The sequence below is a fragment of the Elephas maximus genome, chromosome 13 (genome assembly GCF_024166365.1).
Source record: "Elephas maximus indicus isolate mEleMax1 chromosome 13, mEleMax1 primary haplotype, whole genome shotgun sequence".
Lineage (NCBI taxonomy): Eukaryota > Metazoa > Chordata > Mammalia > Proboscidea > Elephantidae > Elephas > Elephas maximus.
The window spans coordinates 45,017,237-45,032,163 of NC_064831.1; the positions used below are offsets into that span (position 1 = coordinate 45,017,237).

The 14,927-nt window shown below is 36.7% G+C and overlaps 1 protein-coding gene across 1 annotated transcript in view; it reads left to right on the forward strand.

The window, feature by feature from the left end:
- Nucleotides 1-14,927, forward strand: part of UNC13C (unc-13 homolog C) — a 676,763-nt gene that overhangs the window by 537,811 nt on the left and 124,025 nt on the right. The window contains exon 23 of the mRNA XM_049852627.1: nt 7,032-7,109. Coding sequence (XP_049708584.1) covers nt 7,032-7,109 — 78 coding nt within the window. The remainder of the gene's footprint in view (nt 1-7,031; nt 7,110-14,927) is intronic.

The following is a 14,927-nucleotide window of genomic DNA, read 5'->3' on the forward strand; positions in this document are numbered from 1 at the left end:
TTTTAAGCAGGGTAGTGACACGATAAACATAGTATTTTACACAGTTTGAAGTGCCACAAATTATTTCCACTCGGCTACTAACTGAAACGTTAGCAATTCAAATCTACCGAGAAGTGCCTTGGAAAAAAGGTCTGGCAGTTATTTTCAAAAAATCAACCTTTGAAAATCCTGTGGAGCACAGCTCTACTCTGACTCACATTCACATGAGGTTGCCATGAGCCGAAATCAACTTGACGGCAATAGGTTTTATGTCTAACTGACCGTAGGATAAGCCTGGCTTTGTGAATTGTGTGATGGCTGAGGTCTCAGCTGTTCATTCAACAAATGCCTAACTTGCATGCTTTACTAGCCAGTTCAAGGGATATAGTCATGAGTAGGCATAATCTCCGAGCTCAGAAAATTTACGGAGGTTAAATTTTGAGTAGGCCACACCTGTAAAGATCTAAGACAAAATGGAATGCTGTAATCTGGGCATCATAGAGGTTGAATGAGACCCAGACACATGCACACACACACACACATATACACTCTCTCTCTAGATATATATATATACACATACATATATTTATGTATATATGTATATATATTAATTTATAGATTTATGTTCTATTTATATTTATTATACATTATATGTATCCAAAAACCCACTGCCATCAAGTCAGTTCTGACTCAAAGCAACCACATAGGATTCCCAAGGCTGTAAATCTTTATGGAAGCAGACTGCCATATCTTTCTCCTGTGGAGCCCCTGGCGGTTTCGAACCATGCACCTTCAGGTAGCAGTTGATAACGCTATAGAGAGAGAGAGAGAGAGAAATGCCAAAACTTAGTTACAAAAATATTGTTATATTTAAAACATACACATTTAACATGCTACTGCTTATAACCACAGACACAAACATAATGACTGCATATAACTTCATTTGGTATTATCGTGAAAAGGTGAAGTTGAGGTCCTTTTCGGATGGTAGGCCTGGGCCTGGTCTCTTAGGAAAGTTTAAATCTGTTCCGCTGATAGATGGGTTGGGAGAGGCTTCTTGTGGGAGACGGCATCTTTATTGATAATTGTGATAGGGGAGTTTATTTATTAACAATTGTGATAGGAGAGTTTATTAATAATTGTGATAGGTGAGCTTATTTATTAATAATTGTGATGGGGAGTTTATAATTAACAATTATGATAGGAAAGTTTATTAACATTTGTGATAGGAGAGTTATTTGTTAATAATTGTGATTGGAGAGCTTATTTGTTAATAATTGTGATAGGAGAGCTTATTTGTTAATAATTGTAATAGGAGAGTTTATTAACAATTCTGATAGGAGAGTTTATTAGTAATTGTGATCAAGTTTTATTAATAATTGTGGTAGGAGAGTTTATTAAAAATTGTGATAGGAGAGTTTACTAATAATTGTGATAGGAGAGTATTAATAATTGTGATAGAGTTTATTAATAATTGTGATAGAGGAGTTTATTAATTGTGATGGGAGAGTTTATTTATTAATAATTGTGATAGGAGAGTTTATGCTGCACAAACAAGTAAACCCAGAAATCTCAATGGTTTAACCCCACAAGGTTGACTTTCTCCTGGTACTGCATCAGATATGGTTTGGGTTGCTCTGTAGGAAGCCCTCAACCACCCTGTGACTGAATGTTTCTAGCCCGAGAGCCCCCAATGAGGAGAGAGCACGGGAATCATAGAGCTAACCCGGAAATAGCTTTGAAGAAAGAATAGGCAAAGTAGCTGAATTTATTTTGTAGAAAACAAGAAGCCTATGAAGGCTTTTAATGCAGATAAACTGTCATTTAAACTGTATTAAGATATTTATCTGCCATGAAATATTTTGAACTCCTGTGTTTATATCTGTTAATTAGAGAGACTAAAGTAACTAACCACTTTTTTAAAACCATAACTAAAATGCATCCATTTGGATCAGTCCTAGAGGGGGCTGTCTTGATTCCAATGTCCCACTACGGTGAAATCTCAGTAAAATCTGAAGGATAATTATTCTAAAAATTCTGTAAGTCAGTCTTTTCCTGAGTTGCAGTGAGTTTTGGGTGACTGCCAAGAAAAGAATGAAATGGGGTCATTAGGCATAGTATTTGGAAAAGTGTGCCACATGCTGTTCTTGGAATTCTGTAGGACTCGTAGTGGAAGCAGGTTCACATGAGAACTTAAAACCTGCACTTAATTAATATATTTAGTAACATATTAGAAAAGCAACTAGAATCTACCCTCGGAGTAGTCAGACAGCGGGTGATGTGAGGTGGGAGACACGAAAGCCAGTGAGAGAGCCACAAAAATCAAAATCAGGTTCCTGAGACCTGGGCTCTAAACCACCCTCCGTCCCTTAGTAGCTCTGAACTTTCTCCAGCTGTACAAGCTGAACCTAGGCATGTTGAGACTGGTAGGGGTATAGCTGAATGGACTGGAAGTCTAAAAGGGTTAAAAAAAAAAAAAACTGTACTGTTGAATCAGTTCTGACTCGTAGCGACCCTACAGGACAGAGCAGAACAGCCCCATAGGGTTTCCAAGGCTGTATTTTTTTTTTAATCTTTAGAGAAAAAGACTATCACATTCTTTCTCCCACAGAGCAGCTGGTGGGTTCAAACTGCTGACCTTTGGAATCGCAGCCGAGTGCTTAACCACTGCACCACCAGGGCTCCTCGTATAAAAGGGTAGGAGGTCACAAAGAGGGTCATATTAGGATCCCAGGAAAACACATTCTCTGAAGCCAGAAGGAACACATTAGACTCTGTGTGTCCCTGAGGAAATGTGTGTGCTTATTGGTGCAGTTTAAAAAAAGAATTAATAATAAAACAATTTTAATCTATGGAAATTCAATAGTATCTTATTATTATTACAAGAAAATAATGTAAGAGCAATGGAAAACGTTTTCTAGGAAGATGGAAATTGAAAATTTTCACTGAAAAAGAAATTTTATTTTATTGGAGTGATTTTTTAAAAAACACGCTGATTTCTCTGTTTTTCTCTTTCTCAGTGGCTTACAATGCAAAATAAAAACAAAAAACATCAATAAAATACATAAATATAAAAATGAATAAACGTCATTCAAGTTGATTTTACGAGTGCCTGCCTTTTTATCTGTAATTTGTAATTTCATTAACAAAGTGGATAAAAATGGGACTCTGTGATTAATATAATTAGCTATCTCACAGTAGCTGCAGGCTGAGTCTGTTTTGTTTCATCAGATGCGACCATCAGTCTCAAAAACTCTACCCTTCTTTAGGGTCGAGATCCTTGTATTAAAATATACTGAAATCACATGTTTCTGTACATTGCTTTAAACCATCTCCTGAGACAAGACATGTTAATATTATCTGCAGACAACTTAGAAGATTTAGCATTCTAACATTAAATTTAGAGGGATGATTTAGGGTATTTTCAGGCACATAATGCGCACCTTCTACACTTGTTTGCCAACCACGCCCTCCGCCACGAGGTATTTTTGTAAGAAGGCTATGCTTTTTTTTTTCACAGCAACAGGTAAAAGAAAAATTGGCATAGCAGCGCTTATGAAAAATTAGAAATTCTGGTATGAATCAGAAATCAACTAGTAAGTTGAAAAGCAGAATATCACCATATATTTTTACCCTTGAAGCCAAATTTAGGCATCTATAGTGGAAGAAATGAGGAGTCTTATGCTGAATCTTATGTGTTAAAATGCAGTGCTATCGAGCATCGAGGTCACCTCTCTAATGCTGTCACTAAACAGTTATGACACAGTCTTCTTGTCCTCCACGTGTTGCTCTGATAGTGTAATGTTCCCTGCATAAAATATGACTGAAAAGTTATATTTTGAACCATCGTTCTTGTCTTACTGATCACAACAGGAATCCATTAGATGGAGCAACTGGTAGTGTTAGCAAGATATTTAGCACACTCCTACAAAGTGTGACATTAGCTCAGAAAACCACAGCTGCCTTTTTTTCAGGAATCGGTGGCTGTCCTGCTCCATGTTCTACCAGTAGCTGCATGTCAAGTCAGAGCAGATTGAGACTGAGAGATACTTTGGCCACCCTCCTGCCTGACCCTTTAAATGCAACAGAAGCACTTGGTTCACTGCCACAATCCTATTAGAATTTCACATTATTTAATCTGGATCTCTTGGTATGGCAGTCCTTTGCTGCATTGGTAAGCAGAACCTGCTACACCTCATAACTGTCTCCTCAAACAGCTGTTTTATTATAGAACATGACGGAACAGCCCTTGTTAGGCTGTCTGCCACCGCCTCTCTCTGCACTTCCCCCACTTCAGAAGCCCTATCCCCCAAAGATAAAATCACGACCTGAGTTCACACACCCAGAAGTCTATAAGTGCTGTCCTCCAGGCCTTGCTAGATGCCCCGTCATCATCAAGTTCTCCCTGAAGAGCTATCTCCACCCTGCTATGCGTTAGTTGTTGTTAAGCTGCCGTTGCGTCATCTCCAACCCATAGCAACCTTACATATGACAGAGCAATGTGGCCTGGCCCTGCACCATCTTCATAATCACTGGTATATTTATGTCCATTGTTGTGGTTGTATGTCAATCCATCTCATGGAGTGTTTCCCTCATTTTCACTGACCCTCTACTTTACCAAGCATGATGTCCTTTTCTAGCAAATGGTCTTTCCTGATTTCCTGTCCCAAGTGAACAAGGCGAAGTCTTGCCATCCTCATGTCTACACATTAGTTAGGATAGTGGTTATCAAACTTTAGCACACATCAGAACCACCTGGAGGCTTGTGAAAACAGATTCCTGGGCCCACCCCAAGAGTTGACGATTCAGTAGATCTCAGATAGGACCAGATAATTTGCATTTATAACAAGCTCCCAGTGATGTGGGTGCTGCTGATCTCAGGATGACACTTTGAGAACTAATGAGTAGGTCTTAAGCAACTGCTTACTAATATTAGCCAAAGAACGAACATCTGGGAATGATTTTTGTTTTTAACAATTAAGAGTGAAGTGGAAGCGGTCCCTAAAATGACAAATTGTCCACTTTCATTCAGGTATACTTTCTACATTAGTAAAGAAGGCTATGGTTACAGTCAGTGTACCTGAACTCCTATGGGCAGGCAGCCCTAAACTATATGCTACGTGACTAAGCACTTTTCCTTACCTGCACCCAGGTCTGGCTTGCTAACTGCTGGCATTTGTAGGACAGTGGATGGATATTCAAGGATAAGTGGTCTCTAAGTAGAAATTCCAGGGATTGGGGTTTTCCTATGAAGTAGAGCAAAGCAGGAGACCTTTGACATACCCTGAGAGTGATGAGAAATGGGTGTCTGGATTCCTACTTTTTCCCCCAGAAAAAAAGCAGGCTATTCAGCCTGTTACCCAAAGATGCCTGTGGGACACTGGGTTGTAGAGGATTTTGTGCTGCCCGAAGTAAACCTTGTGCGAATTATAATGTCTAATTTGCAACAAGTTTCTAAAGTTAGGATTATAGTTTTTGTTGTTTGTTTTTGCAATATAGTTAAATGATTCCTGCAGTTCACATTGTCATTACAAAACTGTAAATTGAGAGTAGTGTTATTATATACAAACGGATTAGGGCTCCTTAGGTAAGTCCCAAAGTAATTTTCAGTATATTGTCTAAAGTGAAATTTGAACAGCTGCGTTCAGACGATACTTCATTCCGATCTACCATCTCTTATCCTAGATTTATTGATCTGCTTGCTGCTTGATCAGATTTTATAATTTCAAGGCCAAATTTCTATTTAAGTTTACGCATGTTATCGCAATACTTTGTGCCTCCACAAAATATTGATTTTTCTGTCTGCATGTTGTCCCTCATTTCAGATTTTCATTGTGATTTTAAAGCTTATAAAACAAGTTCATAGTCATATTTGCTGAATTCAGCTTTGTAGAATAAACATCTCTTCTCAGCTTAACTCCTTGGAGTGTCTCCTCCAGTTGATTCTGAGCCACAAAGAAAATTCAGAAGAACATGTTGTGCAAAAAGAAAATAAGAGCTTTTTTGTCCTCGCTTTTCTATGAAAAGAGCTGGCATATTTCTACTGTTCTTATTGCTTTCTCTCTTCTAAGAAAATCGTGTCTACACTTTGCTTATGACAATTCTATTTATGTAAGTAAAGTCAGTAAGGCACAAATTCACCAATGTGTCTTTAAGTAACTGAAATAAAATTCAACACAGTTGGCTCATTTCCTTCTATTTTGCATTTTTAATGGAAGCAGAGGGCATGCTTAGGCTGAAATAGTTGGAGAATGGAGAAAAATATAGAATTAAGATGAGAAAGACAGAAAGAAAGGTTTAGGCAATGTTCTTCTTAGCATATAATAAACTAATAAATAATTCAATAAATAAAATGTAAATGTATAGAGATGTAGAGACAGTGTGATGCAATAAAAGCTGAAGTTTTAGATTTTGAGAGGTGGTCTTTGATATTATCCAGTGAAATTTGTCATAGATATTACTGAAAGTATTTACACCTAAGTGAACATGTATAGCATCACTTTGACACTGCTTATAATGAGGTATTTAGGACCATTGGAGAATGTTGAGAAAATGACCACCACAGAGATTTTTGGCATGATGTGTGTGTGTGTGTAGAAAGGAACGAGGCGGAGGTTAATAGATAGGAGCTAGAAACCGTGAGAGATGATGCACAGCAAAAAGCATCATTTATTCAGGAAAAAAGGGCATGAGAGGCCAGTAGGTAATAAGTACCCAAGCATAGAAGAGGCTGCCACAAGATGGTCAGTGTTCTGAGTATGTAGTAATAATGAATTTTATGATGGAGCAGATTGTGTTATAATGGGATGGATCCATGTGGGATGGAGAGCATGTGGAACAGCATTCAAACGCATTCAGAAATATAACAAATTGTCATCTTGCTTAATTGAGACCCTCCTTTTGGCAAGGTTGTAGCTTTAATAGCTGCTCGTGGTACCCTTTCAGCTGAAAAAGATACATGAAAAGTTTCCCTGGCTGAGCATTGATCTGGAGAGTGTCTATGCAAAACTGTGCACTTACCTGGATAAATCTCACACTGTTTTCTCTCCTAGACTATTAATAAAGTCCTGCTCCGGTATGCCGCTATTGTATCAAGTGATTTCAGTTCACATTGTGATAAGGGAAATGTGGTAAGTAAGAATATCTCTACTTTCAAGTATTCCTTAGCTGAGACCCACTTCTTCAATCTAATAAGTGAGCAAGAGAAATTGGTTTCTTTCTGTTTTCATACAGACTGGTAGGAAATAGGAATCGTAAGAAATTATTTGAAAACTTCTCTAGCAATCCTGAACTGGTTTCAAGACAGGATGCGTAGAAAGGTTGGGAGAGGCTCAACGCCAGCCAACTTGTGGTTTTCCATGGTGGTGAGAAGGAAGGCTCACATGAATAATTGAAAACCCCCGTACTCATAAACAGTGGAGCTGAGAACTAGGGTGTTAAAACTAGTTTAGTTTTGATATCAACTAGTTTAGCTGTGGACCAATACTGAAATGTATATAACTTAGTCTGTTAAATAAATTGACAAAGGATGGTTAACGTAGAAAACGATGCTGGCTTCTGCTCTGAATTACTAATATAACCTTTTAGATTTTTGATGACCAAAAAAGTGTTTATAAAATACAAACCAGTATTACAACTTAATTAACAAACAGGATAAAGAGAAGCAAGATAAATTAGAGATTTGGTGTTGTAATCAGTGTTACTTTACAGTGGAAAGCGAAATCTTTCTTATTCACTATATGTCCAACTCCTCTTCTTGCTGAAACTTCATCGACCTCTTGCTGACAGCTCATTAAGTCAGACCTAATAGTCCTTGAGGATCCCAGAAGGCGCTTCTTTCCCTTAAATTAATATGCTACCCAGAATTTTCATTATAACTTTCAGAATTGACATAGACTATAAATACCCAGTAGGCAAGATGAAATATTTGTTTATTGCAAGAATGTATTTATAATTAAAGGAAAATACATTTGTAATATGCTATATTGAAAATCGAAACAGTGCTTGATAATTTCTGAAAAGATTCTGATTAGCAAAATTGAAGATTTTGAAGGGTGGCTATGAATTACCAAAGCTAATTCCTATCATTCAGAAAGGAAAATTAGTCTTTAAAAAGACCCTACAGACTTCCATTTTATGTGTTACATTCTATACTACATTTTTAAAAACAGATTTAAAAAACTATAAATCAGTTTGTGGTATTATTCTGCATATTTTGTACTTTTCACAACCAAAATTTTAAAATGAAAAGCTCAGACAAATATTACAGCACAAGAACTAATTTTTCCTTTCCTCAGAGCTTTTCTTCCCTAATTACTAATATCTTGGTCCACCTTACACTCCATTGCTCAAATGCCAAGTTAGCTGCTTGGTACATATTTCAGTTAAGACAAGATGAAGAAGTATTTCTCTGATTTCTGTGTGTTCATATGACAGATATATTTCAATACCAAGAAGACCAAAACCTTCTTTTTTCCTCAGTATATGGAAATACACCTGTTTCATCTGCAAATTTAACTAGAAACTTTTAAAGGTAGAAGTCATTTAAGAGATAATCATAACATTTTAATTTCCCAGGGGTCAGAATTATTAAAGACAACAGTTAAATAAAACGTGGCAGAGTAATTTTTTTCTACTGTGACATTTATAATTGGAAATACATAGAAAATTTTGAATTCATTTTTTTTCATGTTCTAAAATTTGGGAAAGCAAAGAATTACTTGATTTTGAATAAGTCTTTTTGTGTTTTTTGTCTCAGAAACATAACTTCAACCATGTAAATATAGCCATAGTCTGAACAGAAATTTTAGATTCATCGTATTTCGGGTTTCTAATTTTGTTCCATAATTAGATCAAATGAAATGCATTATGATGTTTTTAGGGGAAAAGTAAAAATATAAAAATAAAAAGATTACAGCTTGGCTGGAAACATAAATTATTTTACCTTACTGAACTCATAATAATACCTCAATTAGGTTAAAGTTTTCTTTATTGTGTGTGTATTTTTTTCTCATTTATTATTTCTTTAAAAAAGATGTTTCATGAGTAGGTTTAAAGATTTGTATAATCTAGTTCTCAACAGCGATTTGTTAATTTATTCAGTAAGATTAAGATTTGAACATTTCAAGGCCAGGGAAAGCTTAATGAAAGGGGAGAGTCACATCTTTATTTTTATCACCCACTGAGTAACGTCATCTTTTTTTCTTATATAGAATTACCAAGGAACAAGTACAATCTATGCCAAGTGAGCCCAGCTGTCTCTGTTCATTTAGTCCTCAGTAGCTCTTTTCCATAGGAGAGGATCATATTAAGAGTCTTGATGATTGCCTCTATTTATAAAGCTGGGACTACTGTCCTGTTACATGTGCTAATAAAGCTGAACATCAACATCACATAATCAAGAAAAGTCTGTCCAGCTAACTTGGGCCCATGGGGAGCAAGTGCTGAAACCCTCTACCCGTATAGTCTGTCTGCTAATCATCAAAAGTCATGGCCTTACCTTGACCTTAGTTTTCTCCTTGATGGTATTGCCCAAATTCAAGCCAAATATCCCACTCTGCCAAGAAAAAAAGTTCCAGCGATCCTGTTCCATAGTGGAAACAGTCCACTGGCTCAGGAAATTGAATGTGGGTCAAGAGGTGAATCCTCTAACAACTTGGCCATATGTGCTATGAAAAGGACTAAGCCTAGATCAGTGGCTGGGGCTCATAATCATTATGGACCATTTTGATTCAGTCTACTGAATCAGAATCTAAGGAGATAAATCTCAGGTATGTTAAAATATGTAACATGTGATTCTGATGTGTAACCAGACCCAGATTAGTTTGAAAGGAACAGCTACCTGGTATATGCCTAATGAGGCTGTTATGCACCATGGGTAATTTTCACATAGGTAATCTCTTTTTAATCAGGATTAGCTAGGACCTAGGAAAGAAAAATTGGGTTGTGCATGGCGATATAGATAGAATTATAACCTTCAAACACAGTGAGAATACTTTAGTCTGATGAAATAAGGAGCTGTTGCGATAAATTGTGCATCAGGTGATGTTGTCAATTGTCTTGCCCCATAGGTTTATAACCTAGAAACTTATAAATGACTGCGGTTATTGAAGGAGACCTTGATTTAATTACCATTATAGGTAAAAAGGGACACATGGTAACTCTGAAAATCAAGCCTTTAACTGAAGTTGCCTGTAAAATAGATGCTAAGAGGAAGATTCCCACAGTGATCTCTCTTACAACTAGAATTTTGGCTTGAGTTGTTACTAGGCACAAATTACTAATTTTGAGGAATAAATTTCAGTGTTTCTGTGACATGAATACCTTTGGAAAATGAGCATATATGAAAGGTAAAATTCATTTTACTATAACACAATCCATGTCCTCCCATCAGCATTTTAGTTTAATTCAGGTAAATTAGTTTAAATTCAAAATAAGGCCTACGCTGATACTACCTTTTCACTTAAATAACACCACTATCCTACATGTTAAGGAGCCCTGGTGGTACAGTGGTTAAGTGCTAAGCAAAAAGTTGACAGTTCAATCCCACCCAGCAGCTCTGCAGGAGAAAGACCTGGTAACCTGCTCCTGTAAAGATTACAACCTAGAAAACCCTGTGAGGCAGCTCTACTCGGTCACATGTGGTCGCTAGGAGTCGGATTCGACTCGATGGTACACAACAAAAATAAATCCTACGTGTTGGTCTGAATTTTTCGTAACTATTCATGGCATCATCTTCGTTCATTGGTGCCATATATAACTTGAAAGAAAGTCAATTCTGTGACCTCGCTTTCATACGACATTTGAAATTAATGTTTAGGATTATTTTCACCAATGACGAATATATTACTGAAATATGGATTATCCTTCTAAATAGTGATTCTCAACCCTGGTTGAACATTGGAAGCCTATGAAAGGCTTTGAATATATAAAGCTTATGAATATCACTGCAAACCATACAGACATCATAAGGATAATAAGGGAATACTATGATGGATTGTACATACCTAAATTTGACAACTTAGGAGTAATAGACCAATTCCTTGAAAAAGAGGGGCTACCACAACTAATATAAAATAGATCATTTGAATAGCCTTATAACTGTTAAGTATATTTATAATTAAAAAAAAAAAAAAGGCCCCAAAGCAATCTCCAAATCCAGATGGTGTCATTGGAGAATTCTACAAAACATATAAAGAAATTAACACCAATTCTACACAATCTCTTCCAGAATGTAGACGTGGAGAGCACACTTCCCAGCTCATTTTATGTAGCTAATATTACCCTGATACCAGGCAAAGACAGTACAAAAGAAGAAGAAAGAAAGAAAACTACAGTCCATTATCCCTCATTAAATACAGATGCAAAAATCCCTAACAAAAAATTGTTGTTGTTGGGTGCCAACTCACAGTGACCCTACAGGAAAGAGTAGAAGTGCCCCATAGAGTTTCCAAGGAGCGGCTGGTGGATTTAAACTGCTGACCTTTTGGTTAGCAGCTGAACTTTAATCACTATGCCACCAGAGCTCCAAAAATTTAGCTAATAGAATTTAGCAATATATAAAAAGTTATATGCTATGACAAAATGGGGTTTATTTCAGGGACATAAGGCTGCTTCAATATTAGAAAATCTGCCAAAGTAATCTACCATATTAACAGGCTATAGGAGAAAAATCATATGATCGATCATGTCAACAGATGCAGAAAAGGGGATTTGACAAAATTTGACTTTCTTGTGTGATAAGCACTCTCAGAAAAATAGAAATAGAGATAAGCTCCTCAACTTGATAAGGAAAGTTATCTACAAAAAACATACAGCTAACATTATACCTAATGGTGAAAAACTGAAAGTTCTCCCCTGAAGATTAGGAACAAAGCAAGTATGACCCACTCACTACTCTTATTCAGCATAGTATTAGAAGTTCTAACTAGTGCAATGAGGCAAAAACAGGAAGTAAAAAGCATACAGATTGGAAAGGAAGAAATAAAACTGTCCCTATTTGCAAATGACATGATTGTTTATGTAGAAAATCTAAGGTCTTTACCAAAAAAAAAAAAAAAGGCCTAAAACCAATAAGTGAGTCTCAAAAGCTGAGATAAACATAAAAAATCAACTGTATTTTTGTATATTAACAGTAAATATGTGGATATAAAATTTTTAAATATGATAAATATGTGGATATCAAATTTTAAAATATGATACCATCTACAATTGCTGAAAGAAAAGACCAAAATGGGTGTCAGAAAAGACTCTGAAGCTTGCTCTTGATTGTTGAGTAGCTAAAGCAAATGAGAGAAATGATGAGGTAAAAGAGCTGAACAGAAGATTTCAAGGGTCGCTCAAGAAGACAAAGTATTATAATGAACTGTGCAAAGACCTGGAGTTAGAAAACCAAAAGGGAAGAACACACTCAGCATTTCTCAAACTGAAAGAACTGAAGAAAACATTCAAGCCTCGAGTTGTAATTTTGAAGGATTCAATGAGCAAAATATGTAATGACACAGGAATGACACAAAGAATTCTTAGACTTGACATTAAAACATGATCCATAAAAGTAAAAAAAAAATGATAAGCAGGACTTCCTCAGAATTTAAAACTTCTGCTGTGTGAAATATACTGTTAAGAGGATGGGAAGACAAGTTTAAAGACTAAAAATATTTTCAAACTACATATCTGACAAAGCACTAATCTCTAGAATATATAAAGAACCCTCAACACTCAGTAGTAAAAACAAAACAATTATAAAATGGTCAGGGAAAAAAAAAAACATGCAGAGACATTCAACTGAAGAGGATATACTGGTGGCAAATAAGCACATGAAGAGAAATTCAACATCATTAGCCATTTGGGAAATACAAATTAAAACCACAATGTGATATCACTGAAAACCTACCAAAAACCAAACAAAAAACCAAACCCACTGCCATCGAGTCGATTCTGACTCATAGCGACCCTATATGGACAGAGTAGAACTGCCTGATAGAGTTTCCAAGGAGCGCCTGGCAGATTCGAACTGCTGACCTCTTGGTTAGCAGCTGCAGCGCTTAACCACTACGCCACCAGGGTTTCCGCAAACCTATCAGAGGGGCTAAAATAAAAAAAAATAGTGACAATACCAAATGCTGGTGAGGATGTGGGGAAACTGAATCACCTATGCATCACTGGTGGGAATGTAAATGGTACAACCATTCTGGAAAACATTTTGACAGTTTTTTAAAAAACTAAACATGCAATAACCATGTTGGTAACATGCATTGCCATTCAACAATTGCATTTCTGGGCATGTATCCCAGAGAAGGGAAGACTTACGTTCACACAAAAACTTATAAATGAATGTTTATGGACATTGTATGTATAGTAGCCAAAACATAAAACAACCCAGCAGTCCTTCAACGAGTGAATAGTTAAGCAAACCATGGTACATTCATACTGTGGGATACTACTTAGCAATAAAAAGAATAGACTTTGATACATACAATAACCATGATGACTCTCCAGAGAATATTGCTGATTAAAAAAAAAAACAATCCCTGAAGGTTACACACTGTAATACTCCATTTATGTAACATTTTGAAATGATAAAATTATAAAGATGGAGAAGAAATTAGTGGTTGCCAGGGGTTGAGGAGGGGATGGACAAGGGAGGAAAGTGGGTGTGGCTATAAAAGGGCAGCGTGAGGGATCCTCGCGGGAATGGAGAGGTTCTGTTTTAACTGTACGGATATCAACATTCTGGCTGTGATATTATGCTATAGTTTTGCAAGATGTTGCCATTGGGGAAAACTGAAAAGCTGGGTAAAGGGTACATGCAATCTCTCCATATTATTTCTAACAGTTGCATGTGAATCTACAATTATCTCAAAATAAAAAAAATTAAGAAACGTTAACCTCAGTTACCAGTCAGAACAAGACCCCAGTGAAAAGAGATCTGGCGCTGGATAAAGGGCTTCAGAACTTCTCTACAAATAGGGTCCAAGAAGCCACTGGCCTGTTACATGATTTGTTAAACAGAGATGGAAAGCCATTTCACATGAAACAGAAACAAAAGTGGATATTGATAACAATAAAAGAACACTGAAGTGTTTGGAATCAAGAGAACAGAATAGAAGCTTAAATTTGGGTTTTTTTTTTTTTTTTTTTACTCTGAAGTTAGGATAGGGTCACTTTAAAAAGCAAATAGAAAGTTTTTCAAAGGTCAATGATGTGGTTCAAACAATAATAAAAACCTGTTCATTGATGAGAGCTAATACCTCTCTGACCTTTGCATGCCTTCGTTTAACTCATTGTTGGCTCATTTCCCAGGACCTCGGAAGATACATCAATTTTCCTTCGTCTTCACGCTCCCCCATCTGATCCTTTGGAATCGATATGCAACAAATATAAAATGATTCTATAACTATTCTGAATTCCATTTTTCAGTTATAAATTAATTCTACTATTCTAGATTCAAGGAGCCCTGGTGGTGCAGTGGTTAAAGTGATTGACCGCTAACCAAAAGGTTGGCAGTTCAAAACCACCAGTGGCTTTATGGGAGAAAGATGTGACAGGCTGCTTCCATGGAGATTTACAGCCTTGGAACCCCTATGGGGTCTCTATGTGCCGGAATCGACTCAGTGGCAGTGGGTTTTATTCTAAGCCCACATCTAGTCCTATCACAAAGCTTTATATCTTTGTTACTGTTATATTTCTGCCTCTTTGACAACAACAAATCAAGAAACACTTCTGAAGTGTGTGCTAGTGTAAGGTGGTGTGCCGAGTTAGAAACCGCGGCAGACGCAGACACATGTGCACTACACTTACGGTCAGCTGGTAAGAGAGTGAAAAAAACCTCAAACATAAAGTGATGAAAAACTAACACCAAGTGAGTGATAAAAGGATAAAATCTAAGAGAGAGAAGGCTCTACCCTGAATGATGGATATGATTCAAACAGGCAGAGGAGGTGATTCAG